The sequence below is a fragment of the Aptenodytes patagonicus genome, chromosome 8 (genome assembly GCF_965638725.1).
Source record: "Aptenodytes patagonicus chromosome 8, bAptPat1.pri.cur, whole genome shotgun sequence".
Classification (NCBI taxonomy): domain Eukaryota; kingdom Metazoa; phylum Chordata; class Aves; order Sphenisciformes; family Spheniscidae; genus Aptenodytes; species Aptenodytes patagonicus.
This window is the reverse complement of record NC_134956.1, coordinates 25,424,695-25,445,800: the sequence shown is the minus strand read 5'-3', so window position 1 is coordinate 25,445,800 and position 21,106 is coordinate 25,424,695. Positions and strand designations below refer to the sequence as shown.

The 21,106-nt window shown below is 41.5% G+C and overlaps 2 protein-coding genes across 2 annotated transcripts; one reads left to right on the top strand and one right to left on the bottom strand.

Annotated features, from left to right (window-relative positions):
- The first annotated feature begins 1,914 nt into the window (after positions 1–1,914).
- Positions 1,915–3,490, top strand: MRPS25 (mitochondrial ribosomal protein S25). The gene is made up of 4 exons (XM_076346762.1): positions 1,915–2,104; positions 2,202–2,308; positions 2,786–2,873; positions 3,106–3,490. Exons 1-4 carry the CDS (start codon positions 1,971–1,973, stop codon positions 3,296–3,298), a joined length of 522 nt encoding a protein of 173 aa, XP_076202877.1. The 5' UTR covers positions 1,915–1,970; the 3' UTR covers positions 3,299–3,490.
- Positions 3,491–4,440: 950 nt separating this feature from the next.
- On the bottom strand, positions 4,441–20,699 carry RBSN (rabenosyn, RAB effector). The gene is made up of 11 exons (XM_076346760.1): positions 20,388–20,699; positions 17,542–17,685; positions 15,485–15,585; positions 14,784–14,829; positions 14,510–14,671; positions 13,375–13,616; positions 12,438–12,508; positions 10,678–10,764; positions 10,101–10,203; positions 9,596–9,670; positions 4,441–8,082 (listed from the first exon to the last, which is right to left on the bottom strand). Exons 1-11 carry the CDS (start codon positions 20,548–20,550, stop codon positions 6,946–6,948), a joined length of 2,331 nt encoding a protein of 776 aa, XP_076202875.1. The 5' UTR covers positions 20,551–20,699; the 3' UTR covers positions 4,441–6,945.
- Positions 20,700–21,106: the final 407 nt, after the last annotated feature.

Here is a 21,106-nt window from a genome sequence, read left to right as displayed (position 1 = left end):
ATTATGTTATGAGTGATTTAACCGGGTCTAAGACAGAAGATAAATCCCGTGAACCTTACTGACACCAGGGAGCTACTTCTAGGAGAAGAAGGACCTTTTCCTAAAGGTTTTAATTAATCTTCTTTAGCCTTCTGTTTTTCTCAGTTTTTTTGAGGAGATAGTTAGCTATTAATAGACAATGCTTTATGTTTGCTTTTATCTGGTAGCTCCTTCCTGTTCCCCAGTTTTTAAATTAAGGTGATGCATTGGGTCTTGTTTTAGTTCCCTTCACACACACTTTATAACCGAGGTAATGAACTTGGACTCTTCCAAACAGTAAATGCATCTTCCATTTTATATATAACATGGTTGAGATGCACCACACGTATTTATATAGAGAAGATGAGAGGTAGTTAACTTCATTTCTTGTTGCTGCTATTAGAAACTGTACAACTTGGAGAAGTTGCACTTAGCAGAAATGAGGGTAATCGGACTTCAGGTTTCAGTTGTCAAATCCAGGTGTCTACAAGAAAAACATGCATGGGGAAAGAAAAAATGTCCTATTCGTTTAGAGGCCTACTGTGAAGCAGGAGTTTTTGTTGCCTAAGTTTGAAAAGGTTGATCCTCTGCCAATTGGAATTGTGTCCACACAACAGAGTATTCAATTTGTTACTCTCTCTGTAGAGCATCTAGAAAAGAAACGACAGGAGCTCAGAAGGGTGTTACTGGTCAAGATCAGTGTGCATTGACAGAATTGTTTCAGAGTGTGTGTATCCTGTGGCATGAACTCACGCATCAAGTCAGGCAAATTTTTCTTGAGCACAAAATGCATTCTTTGCATTTGACAGAGCTGTCTGAATTGTTGCAGACAAAAACGTACATTCATTCATGCCATGCCAAATAATGTATTAAATTGAGTTGCTTTTTATATTTCTTTAGCCGCTTCAATGAAAGTAATAGTGAAAAAGTTTAAAAAAAAAAAAAAACAAACCACCAAAACCCCCTTGGCCAGCAGCATGTTTCAGAAATTTAATTTGCATCAAGATATGTTACTACAAAGGGAAACAACAAAAATGAAGTAAAAAAAAAAATGCATGTGATCATCTTTTTTTTTTCCCCAGGGAGAGGAGTTGCAGCCCTTTTGTTACGTTTTAGTTCATCTTCCAACTCTTCTACTTCCCTTAAATTGTTACTAAATAATTATTTCTTCTGCTTTAGTTGTCCCAACATGGTACCTGTGTGTACCTTACTTTTAGTTTCACCCTTTCTTATTATCTTTGCCTCCAAAATATTTGGTTTGGGGTGGTTTTGACTTCCTTTTATTAAAAGAGCATCAGCCCAATTTACTTTTTGAGACACCAGCTAAGAGTGGCTGGCTGGGGCACGAGCCCATGAGAGAGCAAACGAGCTCCAAGGCCCTCGCAGTCTCCAGCAGCTCACAGCTCAGGGATGTCCTGAACCAGACATGACTTCGCTGCGTAGCGTAGGTTCGCTGCCTCAAACCCAGGCAGCCTTCTCTTGAACACGCAAGCTTTTAGTAGCCACAAAACTGTTGCTAATCTGCAAAATGGCAACTCGCAATGGCAGGTTCGCAGATAAACTGCAAAGTACTGGTGAAAAAGACATCTGGCTTTGTACGACTTCATTGAACCTTACAAATCTCTTTGAGAGAGCGGGAGAAACAGCTGGGAGACCCGTGCAGGCATCATCGCCGGCAGGTTCAGCCGCACCTTCGTCTCCGCAAGCTGCTGCCCTTGCCGCTAGCCCCGGCAGAGCGGAACCCCCAGCCCCGGGCACGGAGCGCGGCCGCGGCCGCTGAGCTGCGCTGAAGAACCCGGCGCGGCCGGCGGAGGGCGACGCTGCCGCACGGAGCCCTGCGCCGCCTGGGGAGGCTGCTGAGGAAACTACGGCTCCCGCCGCTGTCGGCGCGGGGCGGCGCTTCCCGCTATTTCCGCCCGGCGGCGGAGCCGAGCCGGGCCCAGGCCGCCGCCATGCCGATGAAAGGCCGGTTCCCCATCAGGCGGACGCTGCAGTATCTCAGCCAGGGCGACGTCATCTTCAAGAGCTCGGTGAAGGTGATGACCGTGAACTACAACACGGCGGGAGAGCTGAGCGAGGGGGCGAGGTGAGCGCGGGGGCGCGGCGGGAGCGCGGGGCGGTCTGCGCCTTCCTCAGAGATATCTCGACTTGCGTTTGTGTGTTTTTCTTCTCCTTCTTTCCAGAAAGTTTGTGTTTTTCAACATCCCCCAGATCCAGTACAAGAACCCCTGGGTGCAGATCATGCTGTTCAGGAACATGACGCCCTCGCCCTTCGTCCGGTTCTACCTGGGTAGGTGCCGCCGGGACCAGACAGCCAGGCCTGCCTTGAGAGCGCTCCGGCCCCGGGCCCCGTCGTGAGCCCCGAGCAGGGCTTCCCCCGAGCAGAGTCGTCTGCAGGAGGCGTCAGGGCAGCGACGGTTTTCACGCCAGAAGCGCGGTTTGATCCACGTTTCTGTGATTCTAACTTGGCCCCCACGTCTCGGCCTGCAAAGCAGGAAGAAGGGTGCTTGTTTAGAAAAGCAGCTTTATGTGTTAGCAAAGACCCTGTGCTCACCTCCACTGCCTCACACGTCTGCCAGCTGTCCTAGAGTCCTCCTAGATGCAGGCTTTGCTTTGCCTATTGAAACGTTACAGTGTACATTAACTGTAGTAGAGAAGCAGATGGCTTAGTTTTGTGTTTAAAACACTTTTTGCAGCTACAGTGAAACAGCATGGGGTAGGGAAGGGGTACCGTTTGATATATACTATTACAAATCTTTCTTGACAGACAACGGAGAACAAGTTTTGGTTGACGTAGAAGATAAAACCAACAAGGAGATAACTGAGCACATTAGAAAAATCTTGGGGAAAAGCAAGTAAGTAACACTTAATAAGCTAACATACAGTCTAGCATACCTCATAATACGATCCCTGCAAACTTTTGTCAGGTATACAGAAGGAAATACCACTTTTCCCAGACAAAATTGACATGAGCTAGGTAAAGTTCAGAAGCTAGGAACTGTAAATCCATCCAAATTGGGTCCAGGGAAGGGAGAGGAAATGTTGCCATTCAGGCTTCTGATAGTAACAAACAGATCTTTTTTCTAGAGAAACGCTTGAAAAAGAGGAAAGAGAAAGGAAAAAACTATCACATCCAGCAACTTTTGGGCCCAAGAAGTATCATCTGCGAGAATGCATGTGTGAAATTGAAGGCCAAGTTCCCTGCCCTGCTTTTGTGCCACTGCCCAAAGAGATGAGGGGAAAATACAAAGCTGCTATGAAGAATGAAGCATCAGCCTGACATCTTGACTCATGCAGCTGTTTTTCCTCAGGGCTGGACGATCAGGGTACTTCAGTGAGAGACAAGAGCTAACAAGGTCCTGGAAACAGGAACAAGCAAGTTCATATAATACAGACAACCTTGTCTCATAAGTCTTCTTACAGCTACAACTACTACAATTAAAGTGAAAAATAAATAAAAGTTGAAAACCCAGCTTTTTTGGTGCCAGTTTTACAAAGCATTCCAGTCAACACTGCATAAAAGGAAAACAGAACAATAAGGAAAACAGAATGACTAGAGCCCTATTTCCTACTCGTGTGCATGTGTAAGGTTACGACAAAAACAAGATCATGTTTGCTTTGGGATAGAGACACTAGACTGAAAAGTTAATTTATCTTAGAAGCAGCACAGAATTCCACAATTTATAGAAAGTGGTATAGAAGTGTTCCTGCTGATTTCCATCTTGTACTAACTGAAGACAGCCAAATGATAATGTAACTCCAGGCTCAAACTACATGCTGAATTTTCTTAATTTATTTAGTTGCCACTCAGTTAGAAGTCTCATTTACAACAAGATACAACTTTCGCAGTTGATACTGCAGCTCTGAGAAGCACTGATCAAGAATATCAGCAGTAAAGGAGAACATGTAAGCTGGTATTTGAAAGATAATGCTTTACAATTACCTTTATTGTCCTTCAAAAAAAATTTAAAGCTACTCTTAAATTAAGACAATTTCCTAAACAGTCTTCCTCTAAAAAAAAAAAAAAAAAAACCAAAAAACCACATACAGAGGAGAACTGTGTCTAGATTTATCAACTTCCAGCAAATCCTAGCCAGCAAGTCCATTATGCTTCAAAGTCCAGTGCTGCTATGTAACTTCTACCTCAAATGCTCCTACTCCCTGCACATGGTCAAAACCCCCTTCTAAATCGTCATAGCTTCTGCCTCACCAAACAATTACACTATACCTATAATAGTATATAAACATATGATAGATTGTACTATATTGCTTGGAATTTGATAACTGTACATACCTTTAAGTCAGGCTTATATATGCAAATTAATGTAGAACTGTATTTCAGCATTTCTGAGCTAATGGTCCAGTACAAAATTTCACACCAATTCAAGCGTCCTGTAAAAATTGTCAAGGATGAACACAGCACAAAATAAACATGTTGGTTTATTTCATCTCTGTTTACAAAGTTTCCATACAGAGAATGCATGCAATTTTAACAAAAGTCAACGCTAGTTATTTATTGAGCTTTAGGGTCAAGATGCCTTTATTCCATTGTGCCTTGTGAGCCTCACAGCAGTCCAAATACCAGCATAAGGTCTTCACTTTGGAGACGACTTTAGTATCAGATGTCTAGTCTATCACATTTAACACTGACAAAGATCACGAGGTATGCTAGTCTGTTATCTGCTTGTAAAAATACATTACTACATGTACAATAAGGATACTTTCATTATTAGTGTATTAGACTGAAAATACAAACAAGGCAGAATAGTTGCAACAAGGAAAAAACACTTTTTAAATGTGAAAGCTGAAGCCACTGAAACATTTTTTTCATGTCGATACCAAAAAAAGCTTTAGGTTACAGTGCAGGGAGCAATCCTCTTGACTAGCAAAGAAGTCTGTCTTAAATAACTACCTTATACTATTTCTGTTAAAACAAACAATTCCAGGGATTATGTTTAGCTATCTTAACATTTATTTTTTGCTGCCTTCGTAAATCTGGTGCCACAGTGCATGCGTTTTGTTAGTTTACGACCTTTCAGAATCCTCCATTCTTCCTTTCACTTGGTGCAAAATAACACTCGGGGACTCGATCAACTCTAATAAAACATCTCAGTATAAAAACTTCATGGTCTTAAGACAACCTGTTCTGCATACCTTTCAACTTCAGACTTAGGCTACAGTAAGAAGAACATCAGCTGTCCTTAACTGGCTGCTCTAAGTTATTTTGATCAGTTACTAGTGCTGTTAAGTGAGGATAGAGGTGGTTTGGTTTATTTAAACAACAGTTCCACAAGTCCCTACCTCCACTTACTTACAGCAAAATAAAACTAGAATTCCTGCTCTTTAGGTAGCATAATTATTTGTGTCTCTAAAATATTATGCAATGCTTGGGTTGCAGCTATGCTAACATATATTATCAGAGACATAGTTAAAAGACGTCCTATTCCATAAAAGTTTACACTTCTGGGTAAGCCCACTATTATTAGTGCTACACAGTGTGATCTGCCTGATTTTCCTCTATTTCAGCTTCAAATAAATACACCCTTTAGACTAACTCCTCCCCACCACCCTTTCCAACACCAATGCCTGATGATGGACCTCTGCCTTTCAAAGACAAAAATCAAAGCAGCTCAGGCTCCATCTTTCCCAAAGATACAGGCTGACCTAACCCTGAAATGATCCTACATTTCTGATGCCAATCTTCAGAAGCCCAGTTCTAAGCCCTTCTGCATCACAGGTGCTGGCCATCACCTAGTCATCCCCCAGACCACAGGATCACAAGATGACTCCAATTTGGAGCTTCTTATTTAAGACAGACATGCCTGATTCTCATAACTTCTGAGGGGAATCAAATATGAAAGAGAATTGCTATTTGGCCCTATCACAGTCGTGGACTTTGTCTCCCAGCTTTCACAGAATTCCAGTTCAGTGGCACTTCAGCTTTCCATTGTAAACAAGATTTTTGTTCCTTGAATGCTACAAAAAGAGGGTTCCAGTCTCACAAATATGACAAACATGATCATTCTGTCACCCAGAGAATTTAAAGGAATGTGTAGATTCCATAAGATAATTAGGAATCGAAGGGTCACCCTTTACATTATAGTTTGAAATGGTGCTAGCCTGATGCTCTTTTCCCTGGAAACAAGTAGATACTTGTTCCCTCACAAGCAGGTCTCTGAAGCCAGCATGGTTCTCTATTACACTGTAGTTTGCGCTCAGAGCAAATGGGAAACTGAAAGTGATGAAAAGACAGCATCTGAATTTTACTTGGGAATTTTTATAAACACATTAAAGAGTTACTCATATTAAGATCAGTTATAAAGTTCTTCTCAGTCTTAAAATCTCTTATGTATTAGCATTGCACAAAATTGATCTGCAAGCCCGTATATTCAGCACCTCAAGGAATCACAGTAGCCTTTTAACAGCACTTTCTCATAACACCATTAGGCAATTGAGCTAGCCTGTAACACAGCACTGTGTCATTATCAGAAGATGCAGAAGTCTGAGAAAAGTTTTTTCATCTCTCTTTAGTCAAAGCCCCACTTGAAAGGCCCATACTACAATACTACAGCAGAAAGGAGTAAAGATGACAAACCAACATTGCAACCATTTCCAAATCACAGTTCCCTATTAGCACTTAACCACTTTGACCAAAATAAGCACACAATAAGACCAGTTACCATTAAGAGAGTGTTGTAACAAGTTATTTTAAAATTTCTTAGTATAAGCATTTGAGACCAGCAGCATACCTCAATAATTCTTTCTTCAAGACTGAGTAGTAGTGGAAATGCTTAACTGAAAGTGCATAAAAGTCAAGATTCTCCCAATTCCCTCTTGCGATCTGTACTCCTGTTCGTAAGTATCTGCTCTACCTTCTCATATGTAACAGCAGACTTACAATAATTATTACACAGCCCTCCTTCTGCTTCAGCAGTTGGATTTCTCCTTCTGCTTTGCTAATGTGCGCTTCAATTCCTTTAAGTTCTCTGTCAGTACCTCCACCTCATCCATTCGTCCACTGTGTTTGGCATCAAAAATATAAGCTTTGATATTATCTATCTGTTGGAGAAGCAGCTCTTCCTCTATAGCCTCCTCTCCAGAGATCTCATTGCCATCCTCCACTTCAAAGGGATTGGCAGAGGATCCCTCTTCAAATGGATTCCCAGAATTCCAACTGCCCCCAGGCTTTTGAAATGGATTTTCATCCTCTTCAAAAGGGTTTGAAGTACTGCCAGGTGCTCCATTAGTTTCTTCATCCTCCTCCTCATTTTCAAATGGATTATATTCTTTTTTATCACTTTGCAGAGCTGTGTTAGAGAATGAAACCATTGGAGAAGTGTCTTTGGCAAATGGGTTAGTGGGATCTTCCTCTAACTGCGGGGTATCTGCTTCATCTTCAAAGGGGTTTAGACAGGCTGTCTGATCTTGGTCTTTGTCACACTTTGGGACGTTCTGGGGTTTGAGTGTGAAGACCAAGTGCTCTTTAGCTGGCAGCTGCTCAACAGTAGGAGTTTCAAAACCTGGGTCCCCTTTGATCTGAGGAATATCTAAATCCAATGCATGTGCTGTCAAGTTCCGATTCTCTTTTGCAACTTCATGCTGATGCTGCTTGACTTCTCTGAAGTCTAAGGAGCATGTCCTTGAATGCTGAGACATGAATTTGTGGTGTTCTCTTTCCCACTCTTTTTCACGAAGGACCTGAAGTTCCTCCCTCTGCATCTCTTCCTCTTCTGCCTGTTTTTTAGAAAGCTCAATAGCTTTCAGAGTTTGTTGTTGATCATATTCATCCTGAAGCTGCCTCAGGTTCTCTTGCAACATATGGACCTCGTCTATCCTATTAGCTGCCTTTGCTTGCTTAATAAAGGATGTGATATTGTCAATCTGCTGAAGAAGTGGGTCTGCTATCTCACTCTCTCTTGATATGCTAGATGTAGGTAACCAGCCTTCAGATTTCCTGACTATTCCTTTTTTCAGGTGAGTTGCATCACCATTAACTGCGGCTGCAGGTCTGGAGATAAAGTCTTTCTGCTTTTCCTCTTGTTTTCCATGTGTTTCGAGAGCCACCTAAAACAAAAAACATGTAGTAAGAGAACACCATGAGCTTGAAAAATTGCATTCTAAATATCCATAGGTACAAGAAGTTAGCTTATCTTAGACATCGCTGGCTGTCACTGAAAGGTATCAGCTGCATTTTTGGTTACTTTGCAGAAAATGCTTGTTTTCATAATACTACCTAAATGCTTCCCTTCAGTTTGTTTCTGACGCTATTGATCAAAATCCCATGACAGCTGCCTCTACAAACTTGAGGGCAAGTAGGAGCAGCAACAGTGCTTTATATAGAGCAAAAAAAATACCTAATGCAACTGTGCAAAGAGTGGTCTAGATCAATCTGGACAGTAACCGTATCACATCTGACTACAGCATACATCTGGAATAGAACATCAGTGTTAAAGGTCACCGATATCATTAGCTTTTGGAGTGCACCGATTCTTATTCCTCAACTTCTACCTCAAGATAAAGCTGGTTTAGTTTACAATTAATGATGTCCTCCCTCCTAACTGAAAATCCCTCTCTCTCTGAAGAGGCATCCTTATTCTAATAAGGCCTTTTTCACCACTGAAAGAAGTCTCCAAATTCTACTTGTGCAAATGAACTCCAGAACACAATTTGAAAATCCATGTAAACTAACATACTTAGTTTAGGGTTTGCTCTGCATGTGCTGCAGCAGAAAAGAGCACATGCAATTGTCGTGGTTTAACCCCAGCCAGCAACTGAGCCCCACACAGCCGCTCGCTCACTCCCCCCCAGTGGGATGGGGGAAGAGAATCAGAAGAGTAAAAGTGAGAAAACTGGTGGGTTGAGATAAGAACAGTTTAATACTTGAAATAATAAAATAACAACAACAACAAGTTGTGAAGAAAAGTAAAACAACAAGGGGGGAGGAACAAAACCCAGGAAGGAAAAAAAAAAAACCACCTAAAACCACAAGAGGTGATGCAACTGCTCACTACCTGCTGACCAATGCCCAGCCAGTTCCCGAGCAGTGGTCACCACCCCCCGGCCAACTCCCCCCAGTTCCTATACTGAGCATGACGTCCCATGGTATGGAATGTCCCTTTGGCCAGTTTGGGTCAGCTGTCCTGGCTGTGCCCCCTCCCAGCTTCTCGCTGGCAGGGCATGAGAAGCTGAAAAGGCCTTGACTAGTGTAAGCACTGCTCAGCAACAACTAAAACATCGGTGTGTTATCAACATTATTCTCATCTTAAATCCAAAACACAGCACTGTGCCAGCTACTAGGAAGAAAATTAACTATCCCAGCCAAAACCAGGACAGCAACCAAGTCACTGCTGCTTTCTAGAAGTGTTCAGCTGCTCAGTACACACCTACTTATGTTCTGGATAGAATACAACGACGGTGTTACATGAATCCCTGAAAAAGTGTATGGAATGATCTGCATAAAAAAAGGAAAAACTGAAATCCAGTGTTAAAGGCAACTATTCATACACACACAGCGACTAGGCTTAAGCCCTTAAAGGAGGCCCTGAAACAATGTATAAGAAATCTTAACCTGTCTTACCATATGCAGTCTTCTCTTCTTCAGTTCTTCATACTGATCTTTGGTTGGCAGGGACATTAGGCCAAGCAGTTTTTCCTGGCAAAAATTGAAACATTTACAGTGTTGCTTCCAGGCATTCAGCCAATTTTCAAGTACTTGAAAAGAGAGATACCACCAAGAGAACATCCCACAAGCAAATAAAAGGTACTTCTACACTGCAGTCATTGCCACAGCTCTGAGCATGTCTTTGCTGACATAACTATACTGCTACCTAGGTTCACACCTCAGCAAGAGACAAAGCCAAGATTCACACATTCTCTTATGTCCCTAAACTCAATGCTGCTCTGACTACACTATGTGTATTCAAGCTAGCTCATTTAAGGCTATCATAAGTCATTAGGGGAACTACAGAAAATGTACGGAACTAAACCTCCCGTCAAAATAGTTTCAAACCATGGGGATGCCTGGCAAAGAAGAGAACACTATATAAAATTTACATTCAGCTCATAACATATGCTCCATTTACCTGAACAAAAAGTGTAGCTGAATATCTTATCATTCTCTGAAGTTGTAGTGTTTTAGGATGAGGTTGGGGATCTTCATGCAAGCCTAGACTCAAAATCTTCTTACTGAATCAAAGCAAACATACAGCCTCATCAGTTCAAAAACAAGGGCCAGCAAAAATGCAACAGAAGGGGAGAGAGACAATATTGGATGAAAATGTTCTGATGTTCTTTTAGGTAAACCATTTTGGATATTACAAGTTATAACACTTTCCACTCCCACTTTAAAAAAAAACAAAACCAAAAAAACCCCACCTATGCTGCTATTTGTTTCCTCTGTGCTTAGTTATTTCCACTGCAGAGGAATGCGTGATTTTTAAGGTTGGAAAAGGAAGTAGAAATTGATGGTGCACAGGAACAACATTTACATTTTCACATGCTCTTTACAACTGAGCAGACAAATGGATTATCCATATGAATAAGCAGGTATATGCTACACAAACACTGACACCAACAGTTGAGAAAAACTACAGGAAGTCATAACAGGAGATATACACATGCTGGGGGTGTGTGTGGGGGAAGAGAGAGATCTTCTTTTACCTTAAGGCATCTATAAATTCGTATACTTTTTGGATCTCCACCCTCAGGTCATTAGCATGTTCAAGATTGTAGGTTGCCTCCCCAGCACTACGAAATAAATACTTTATTGTAAGTCATGCATCCAGCTAACAATACATACAACACTAGAAGTTATCTCAAGATTACTAAGATTCAACAATGGTAAGAACAGCTAACACTAAAGGGGTTGAACGATTTTATTTCAAGCTCATTGTGATTAAAAACCCTTTCTTTGTGAGAGACGTGGAAAATTACAATAATCTTGTGAACATGAACATTTCATAGAAGATAACTTCATTTATGATTGTATTATTATTTACTATTATAGGAGAAATTGTATTTTAACACAAGAATGCCACTCTACCAGTAATATCTAAAATATACACGTACTTAGCAAATGCATCTATTTTGTGGTTTTTTCCAGGTGGTTGGGTGCAGAAACACTGACTGATTGAATAAGTAACTATACCATTAAAGTAAAATAGTTATCCCTACTAACGTTTGTCAGAAAGCAAAAGCCTACACCCCCACATGGGTATAGTATTTAAGATGCTAGTAACCAACTGTCCACATGGGGACACAATCCATTATATGCACTGTACTACAATCTCACATTTATTGGTAAAACAAATTAGGATTTAACAGGGAAGACTTCACCAGTTTGTAGCTTCCCTCTCCTTTTATATCACAAATATAAAAGATAAGGATCACCCTCTCAAAAGCAACTTCACTATCTATATGATTCCAGTTTCTGGGACTCACTACTAGTCAGAAATCTTTAATTTCACCAGAAGTAGTCTGTTGTTTTCTGACATGTGCTTCCATTATCCAGGACATTCATATTTTTACTTTTCTCCAGTTGTCAAGCCACGTAACACCAGCTCTCATGAAGTCATTACAAAAAGCAGTAACAGCTTAGCGTGTTTTTCACCTTCTGTATTTCTTTCTTCCTTTTGGGAGGTGTGTTTTTACAAAAACAGTTTTGTTACGATGAATGACAGCCTAGTTTTTCTACAACCATCAGATCTAAAGGACAGGTACAGAAATATTTGTTAATTTTAACTTCCCAAATGGACATGCTTCATAGTCTAAGACCAATGTGTGTATTCCTCTACTATACAAGCCAGAAGTATAACCTGACAACCTCTTGCAGATATAGCTGGAGAGATTTAAGTTACCCCAGTGAGAGAATACTACCACAAGAAATTATGCACAAAAGTGTGATACATGAATGCTGCTTATTCACTGCAGCACAGGGCAGGCCAGCTAGATTTAGAACAACTGTCAGGTGAAGGTGGCTTGCTTTACACAAGAACAGATGAGAAGCATTCAAACGATCCTTTGCTGCTGGCACTACTTGGAAGCCATATTATCCAGCTGAGGGAAGTAATTTCCTACTTCAACTGTTTTGAAGAGGCTCATTTACAAAACAGGAATTGTAGCCTTGTACTTCCTTTTTGCAAAGATGACAGTCAAAATATGACAGTAGTGCCTCACTGGGAAGTGGCTTTAAAAAAAAAAATAAATCAGATGACTTCTCTGTATGCAACATTACCATTAATAATTAATTCAGTACTACTTTGTTTGAAGAGCATCCAAAAGACAACAGATAATCTAACACTGCTTTTTCTTACAATTTACACACTCTTGCAGCCTTAGCACGCCACTTCCTTACTCCTTCCCACACTTTTGGGGAGGAAAAATACATATATTCATAAACAAAATCAGCAAATGGGGCTTACTTTAGTGATTCTGCCATCCTTATGTATTCTGGTGCCTTCTGGTCAACCTTCTCCATGCAGAGTCGGAGTTTCTTGTTTAAAACAAAATGTATAAAAAAAGAACTTATATTAAAACACTAATGCAAGAACATGCTGACATAAGCCTTTCGCGCTGCCTGTGCACATTCAAAGTTAACCGTGATGAAAGCCATTTAACTATTCAGGATGACAAGACCCTCCAGTTATCTTCAGAACACAGAAGGCATAATCAGGAACACAGAAAGACTCCCTGTACCCCTGCAAAGCGAATTTTGAATTCAAAAGCTGTTTTAATGGATGACTTGGACAACTTCTAGTCTTAAATCTCTTCACAAAGAGCACCAACAGAAACTTCCATTAATACTAACCTGGGGGGTTTGTGGACTCTACTGAAAAGATACCTGATGGTTGTCAGTACCTGCTTTCAAAGCATATTTGAACAGTGTTCCAGCCATACACTGTTGATCGATATAGACAGTTCAAAAAAGCATATGCCATCAGCGTGAGGACAAACAGTGCTGATGACATCGAGTCCCATAGTTCCAGTGCAGCCCATCAACAAAGTGCACAGCATATCACTGGTTCAAACAAGAACTGTTCTGAGGAATCCCAGCTGACATAGTTCACAATTTTAAGAGAGGCATCTCAGAACTATTAGTCCCAGATGATGAGAATGAAGATGTATCTTAAAACAATGTTTGAAGTTATCGTGGGATATAAATACTATATGGCAACTGGCTCCATCATTTCAGATATCTCTTTGTTACATGTCATAAACACCCAATAGAGTCTATTGTAACACAAGTGAGTATTAAGTCATAAAATAAGAGCTTGGACATGAGATAACAAGCCAAAAGTCAAGTAGTGACAACTGCAGATATATACACTGAGGATGAAAGCAGCAAAGAGTTTGATTTACCTCATAGAGTTTCACAATCTCTGGAGTGTATTCTTTCTCATCGATCTGTTGTTCTCTTTTCAACAGGGTGTCTTTGCAGTGCCGACAACAACGGATTCGGTCATCATCCTTCTCATCCAGAACTGAGCTCACGCTGCTTATGCTGCTAATGCTGCCACGGCGGGAGCCATGGACACTATTAGGTGAGGAGTTCGGGCTAGTATGAGAACCCAAGGCCTCTTTGCTGGCACTAGTGAGTTTGCCTAAAAATTATACGCAGGTAATGTTACAGTGACTGGAGAAGCCAACAGATTTTACCAACACAAACAAATTGCACTTCAGGTAATATTAGAAAACCCAGTTGAAACAGTCTGCTGAAAGACAGGCAAGGAACCCGTGACAACCAAAACTGCAAGTCAGAATTTGGGTCTTCACTGTAAATCCTGCCCCATTCTAAAAGCAGCTAGAGAGCAAACTGCTGAGAACCACTGACTCTGCTTATGCCTAGAAGCATTCTCATGTTGGAGCTTGCACAGTTATAGAATAGTGTGTGGAAGAACAGGTCTATAATGCTGTCCGTGTTTTGTGCTTGAACGCTCCAAAAAGCACAGTTAACATCATTTAGTTCCGCAGAAAATACGGTCTCCTCTCCAATGCGCTAGATGAGGAAATTAAAGTTCAAAGGGTTTCTTAAAGGCTTGCGGATGAATTTCCTTAATGTCAGCATTTGGACAACCATGGGCAAGGCTGGAAATATCCACAATAGTTTTACATGTCAAGAACCTTGGCAGTTATAATTCCTGAAGTGAATACCTTCATAGTTATGGTACTTGGTAGAATAAGACACTAAATATTAATTATATTTACTAATATATTTACTAGTAGTATATACTACTACTTCTAGTAACTTTTTCAGTGTTATGTAACACTTCCAAATCTGAAGAACGAACAGAGACAAAGAATGGAGAAATCATTCTTCTTATTCTGTTTCACAGACAAGTGTCTGCATGAAACTGAATGACATATTAAGGACCAAGTTTTCCGCACAGGCAGAATATTACCAGCAGCTCTTTTTATAATGGCAAAAAGCCAGAATGCAATTAGCACCCGGAGTGAGCTAAGGAAAGGAGGAATTAACACCACACACTGTACTTACTTGCCAAAGGAAGACTGACAAGTTCCATGCACTTCTTGCACATAATAGACCCACAAAGGCGGCAGTGGTGACGTCGGTTTCGAATACTGAACTTATTTCCACAGTCTGGGCAGAATGGAACATCCTGATCACTGACCCAAGGCACAACAGACTTCTCTATAGCTGTGATCGGGCAAGAGGGGAGGGAACACACACAATGTAAGATATTCATTCAGTTTATTCCTCAGCTGGTTAAACTATACGAGCAAATAGTCTGAGGTAAGCTCATACCAACCTCTTATTTTAGCTGACTCAGTGTTTGCTCTGTCAAACGATGTAAGCTAGTAGAAGAGAAACAATACATTCAAGAAAAATTGTACTTTTGCAAGAAAAAAAAAAAACCAAAACAACACAAGCCAGCCCAACAAGAAAAAGAAACCTGGGGTTTTTAAGAGATAGGCGTCTCAGCCTGTTTCACACCATTCCTGCAACTTTCCTATTTACTTCTAATGCCATACTCATACAAGTAGTGCTAAACAATGACTGCCAAACCTGTACAAATTGGAGCCTTTTGGACATGATCCTTACAGCATCCAACATTACTGCATCTGAGCCAAAATGGAAGTATATAATTGGTAGATTGTGAAGAATGAGAAGCTGGAAGAATCATGACAAAAACATTAGGGAGAAATTTAGTAAAGTAAAAGATGGGGAAAATATACAGGGAAACAGATGGCTCTTGAAACACGTGGAAGTAACATCTTCAGCTTGAAAATAGTGCACAGAAACAGAAATCATATCCACAGTACAGGGTCAAACCAAGCACAGTACTCAAGGATAAAAAAGGAAAACAGTAATGTGTGAAGAGAGTCATAGTTTAGTATCCTTTACAGAGTGCACTGCTAGATAAATGGGCACACTTCATACTAAAATATTATTTTTTTTTAATCTAGGAAACATTCAGAAGGCTAGAATACTAAAAAGCAGCAAATTTACCTTTTCTAACCTGATTATTAACTTATTGACTTCAACTACATAGTGATCAATCCTGGCTGCTCGGTGTTTCTTGAAATCGGAAAGATGGCTTCTCATAGCACCTGGAGAGATAGCAGAAAGTTTTCATAGTCACCCAGGTGTTCTGTATGGATTTAAATGCACTTAAATGCCTCTTGAAAGACAGCTGACTCTTCTTTTCACCATTTATTTCTCATGTTCAAATAGAATTTTAAAGACACATTAGAATCCTACATTTTTATGGTGCTGCTCTAAATAAAACATGCAGGTTAAAGCCTAATCTCCAGGCTAGCAATAAACAGTGTTTTATTTCTACTACAGAAAACAACAGGCACTGTGTTAAAGAGAATATCTGCAACAATTTTTTTTCCCCTCTTCGTCTCTCAGTTATATTTGGCAAGCTATTATCATATAGTAGTATTCTCAAAACCAACTCCCTTTAGTTTCCTGGCTACATGTTGAACAAAGGGAAGAGGCAGGTCCAATGACTATTGGAGGTCTATGCGACAGCAGTTTCTCTTTCAGACTTCTGATCATCCTCCCACCTTTAGGGGTCTGAATCAAATCCTTGATGACAGTTCAGGTTTTCAGAAAACGGATCACCGTATACAAAAGAGCAATATAGCACCTATTTAAAAAATATACAATTCATACTCGACAACGTTGGTTTCAAGCTTAAGTTTTGATCCTTTTCCGAGTAAGATGAGCCAGGTATTAAAAAAAAAAATCAAAGTTACAGACAAAATAAAAATTAATGATGATAATAATAACAACAACAACAACAACAACAACATCATCTTTCTTCCGACTGGTAGAATACAAAATCAGATGTTGCTTTTTGATACTACCTGTGTAAGAATCTCGCTTCCTCATGCTAATGAAATAACCAAAAAACCTCCAAAGCTGAATTCATAGGAATGAAAGGGCCCCTCTGGGTAACTGAATTCAGCCACTGCTTTGGAGACATCACACAGTCCCTTTCACAAACCCACCAAATCCTGTCCTAAAATCCGTAAGGTTCACCTTCTCCACTCTGATCAGAAAACAGTTCTCACTTCTCTAATGTTCAGAAACCTTCTGCTAGTTCACTGCCTAAATTTATTCTTAGCTAATATTTATACTATGATTGCTGCTGAAATAGCTACAAAGTCAAAAGTATAATAATTTACAGAACTCAGACTCTGCAGACCCAAAGGACTAAGTCCTAGTCTGTCAGCAGCACAGGGGAAACTTTCCCAGGATCCACCAGACATAGTGCTGCTTCCTCCCCCTGAAAATAACCAGAATATTTCAGTAACAGTAAGAGGCAATTTCCAGTCGCAGTATTTGTAATTACAGGCTCAGTCAACTTATCCTTGAAATTCTACAAATGTAGATTTATATTCAGAGGGGTGGGTTTGGGGTTGCATGAGGTTTGTTTGTTTGTTTTGTGGGGTTTTTGCTTGGTTTTTGTTTTGGGTGTGGGTTTTTTTTTGTTTTTTTTTTAAAGTAAACCTCTTTTTAATGAGAAATGATCTACACCTCAAATCCAAGGAAAAAGCTGAAAGAGTTTAAATCAACGGATAAGCTTTTTGTCAGACATGTAAACTAACAACTACTTTACGTGTAGCCCAAAAGCTGGAGATTTTATATAGCTATAGCTTAATTATTAATTAGTGGATTATCTGTTTTGTAAAAAGCCACAAAAAGGTTACAGAATACCTCAACAAAGCTGGATGCACAGAGGTAAACACATATCCAGCAGGCCTCAACAGCTCAGGCACAATGACATGACAAACAGCTATCCTGCTCTCAAGGTTAGTTGGGGTACTGATTTTATACATATTTTTTTTTTCCCCCATTATCTGCTCTTTCCCCATCACCCCACACAACGTAGGCAGGCTGCACAAAATCAATATGCAAACCATAGCCCCATGCTACAGTGAATCAAACGCAATACAGACACAATTTCATGCAACTTCAGCAATAGTGTAGCACTTTCCCAATCAAGATTAAAAGAAAAGTTATCCCCACTGTGTATTGCTTTCTAGCTCTCCTACCGACTTCCTGGGGCTCCCACATGTATGGATCTACTCCACCATAACTGAATGACTCATATCGTTCCTGAGATCCAGAATCAGTTCTGTCATCTCCTTCTCGTTTCAGCAATTTCTTCTTTGCTCTTTTGGCCTTCTGGACTAGATCTGAAAAAGATAAACCCAAGTTATCAAACGTGGCAGGTAGTCACCAAATATTTGTCACCTGAAACCAGTATGGAATATTGCTCATCTTTTAGCACAAGTCTTTTTCCTTGATGACAAGTTTATCTTCAACACGTTCTGTTTAGAACCAGAATGCGGTTCAGAGAATCACAGATGACAGGAAATGCTCTTTGTTATCTATCATAAAGTAGCACTAAGGTCCTAATGACAAAACAGTAGTTTTAGACACTCCATTCAGGGACTTCACTGTAAAACAGTAAGCTATCTTAAACTATGAGACCCATTTCACAGCATTCGGGGACATCATACAGATATCATCTTAATTCTCTTAATTCCCAATGATTTTCTTAGGAGTCAAGGATGTTCAACACTTTCTTTGCCTTGTTGCACAAACTAAGAATTTCAGTATGCCTGTACACCTAAATAATTTCAAAAATTACTGAACAGCCCACCGCATTATCTCATATGAATGCTAGTGAGGGGAGGGCAGTCTCCCGGGCCAAAAACAAAAAAACTTTGGAACCAGGAACTTGAAACTTCAGAGCTTTTATTGCCCTTGCCATGTTCCTCTCTGGATGCTAGCAGAAGTTGAGGGCACTACTTTTCTTGCCAAACACATTCAGTACCTCCTTGAACTAGATCTCTTATATATCAAGCTTTCTAACAAGCTGCTGGGAACCATGAGTTAGCATGCCCTTTCATATTTCTAATTTTCTTATTTAGCTTCCAAAACACTGGAACTGCCACCTTGACCTTGTCTCCCCGCCAAGCGTCAGCCACTAAGGCTGTGCCAGCAGGCCCCTCATGCAGACATCATACTTCCTAGCAGTTTTTGAGCTGCTGAAGTTATGCTACCTCCCAAAATGACACTCAGTGATATAAAACACACTTCTCAACAAAACTGTGTCAGGTTGGCAAGGGCTTTGCTAGCATTGTAACATCATCTAAGAAATAGGACTACTCCTCCCCCCACCTACTCTCAAGCCAGCATAACAAATGCCAGCTAGACACTGCAGTTTCTTAAGTGAAGTTTACACTATCTAAATAGGAAATATATTTGCACTCGAGACTTTGAAAGTCCGACATACTCAAAAAGAAGTAGGGATGCCGCGTGGCTTTGCCACAGACACAAAAGCTTTTCAAGCAAACTTTATAATCTTGTTTGCCATGAAGTCAAACTTGACCACCTCAGTATAACTCAACTGAAGTAGTAAGGTGATTTGTAAGCATTTCTAGAACTCCACAATTAGGAGAGCTGGAGTTCAGCACGAAGTCATGCAACCACTTGTGATGCACAGTTTGAACACTAGTCCCTAAAATGGGTAATTTAAATAGGTGATTCTGTTGGCCTTCCTTCTTCTAGAATGGACTTCACTGGATAGACCTTGACATGAACAACTAGGACAGAAACTAAGCAGACAAAACCAACATCCTTTATGCAAGAACACATATGCGAGACAGCCTGAGAAGCCACAGTACTTTAGTTTAGATTAAAAGAACACTAGAGAACAAAATCAAAATGCAGGTGTTTTGTATTAAATAAAAGAAGTGTTTGGGAAATCTTACCAAGCCTAAGTTATTGTTGTTTTCTTTCCTCTTATCACAATGAGAACCATATTGTTGTTCTGGTTTAAACACTCCACAGAAGCATCTGTGATTCAGCTATTACAGCACTGTACCCACGATGAGAACATGACTGCAGTACTGACCAGTCTACCTTCACTGTCCAAGAAGAGCACAGTGCTAAGAGCCAAGAAGTAGCCAGACTGATGGAAAGCAACTTAAAGATTCATGGAATATTCAGCTGTGCTACCCTTAAGATAGGCTTGTTAAGAACACAAACTTTTCACTGAGAAAAGAGACTTTTGAAGTAATAATCATCAATCGCAGGAAAAAAAATAAGAGGGGGAAGAGTAAAAATTAAAGACTGCCAGGCCACTATCTCTAGTATAATAAACCAAAACCAGAAAGATTTTTTGCAGGGAACACACAGAATTATCACCAGTTTTTGCATATTTTTCTCTCAACGTAAAATGACACTGTATAGGCAAGGGGGGTAAAAAAGGGAAATATTTTAGTTAAACAGAATTCAAAGGGATTTTTGAAACACCAGTAAAAGTTGGTAATCCATAGCACAACCCTGGGACACTCCCAGCATCTACTGCCAGCTCCACCACCCACATTCTTTTCCATCTTTTCCCACCAACAACCTTCCTTAACTTTACACTTTAACTGCGACTACAGTTTTATCTACTGTCAAAACAAGGGATTGATGAATTGGTACCTGGCAAGTACCAGAGATTCCCCCTTTTCTGTAAGGTCTTCAAGTAACACTTGGGAATTCATCTGTGTTACAGTATGAATCGGAGTTTTCAGATAAAAACAAACAAAAACCCCCAAAAGGCCAATAATAAAAATCAGGCATAAAATCAGACATTTGAAGAGCGATGTCTTTTAAGCGCCTCCTTTAGAATTTACTTATTGAAAGTATCGTGGACAATGTAAAAATAATGCCTCGGCCTAAGGTAATTTATACAGAAACGGAACCCACCCCATACCTCACTTCAATTAATATTTCAGCATTCTTAGACATTTTGAGAGAGCTTCCAGTACAAGCAGCTTGTGTCGTATGGAATTTTACATGGCAAACCCGAACGCATTAAAACAGCTGTCGTGCCTCTTACTTTTGAGCTGTCCTTTGACATCTCTGTCCTCACTTGAGTGCTCGTCTTCATAGTGCGACTGAAGCTGATAGAAAGACTGGAGGTCCTTCAGGCAAAGGGGGCACAAAAAGCCTTCCCTCGTTTCCCCCGGGTCACCGAAGGCCGGCGGACAGCCGGATGCCATGGCGGCCCGGCCGCTGGCGGACAGCGCCCGCTCCCCGATTTCAGCAGCAGCGCAGCAGCGCGGGGCGCGGCCGCCTCGCGGGGACGAAGAGCGGGGGCGGCATCGTCCTTCGCGGCTTTCTGCAAGAAACCCAGATAGCGGCGTCGGGCCGGCGGCGCGGCTTCACCCCACGCCCTCCCTGGCCCCTCCGCGGCCCAGCGGGCGCCCACGCCGAGGCCCCGGGCGGGGCGGGGGCCGCGTCCCGCCGCTCCGCATGCGGCACCCGCTCGGCCGGCAGCGCCCGCGCGCGCCCCGCCCGGCGCCCGAAGGCCCCGCACGGGGGGGAGGGGAGAGGCCTGTTCGCGCCTCTGCGTTAGAAGAAGTCGGGCGGCCAACTGGAAACGCCGGGCCGCGGGCAGGGCCGGCGCGGAGGCCCGGGCCCAGCGCCGCCCGGCCCGGCCCTGGCAGGGGAGGGACTGCCTGCGCAGGCGCAGGGAGGCGGCAGGCGCAGGGCCCGTCGCCCCCCGCGCGGCCGGGGCGGGGGGCACGCAGGGAAAGGGGTGGGGCTTAGCGCTGG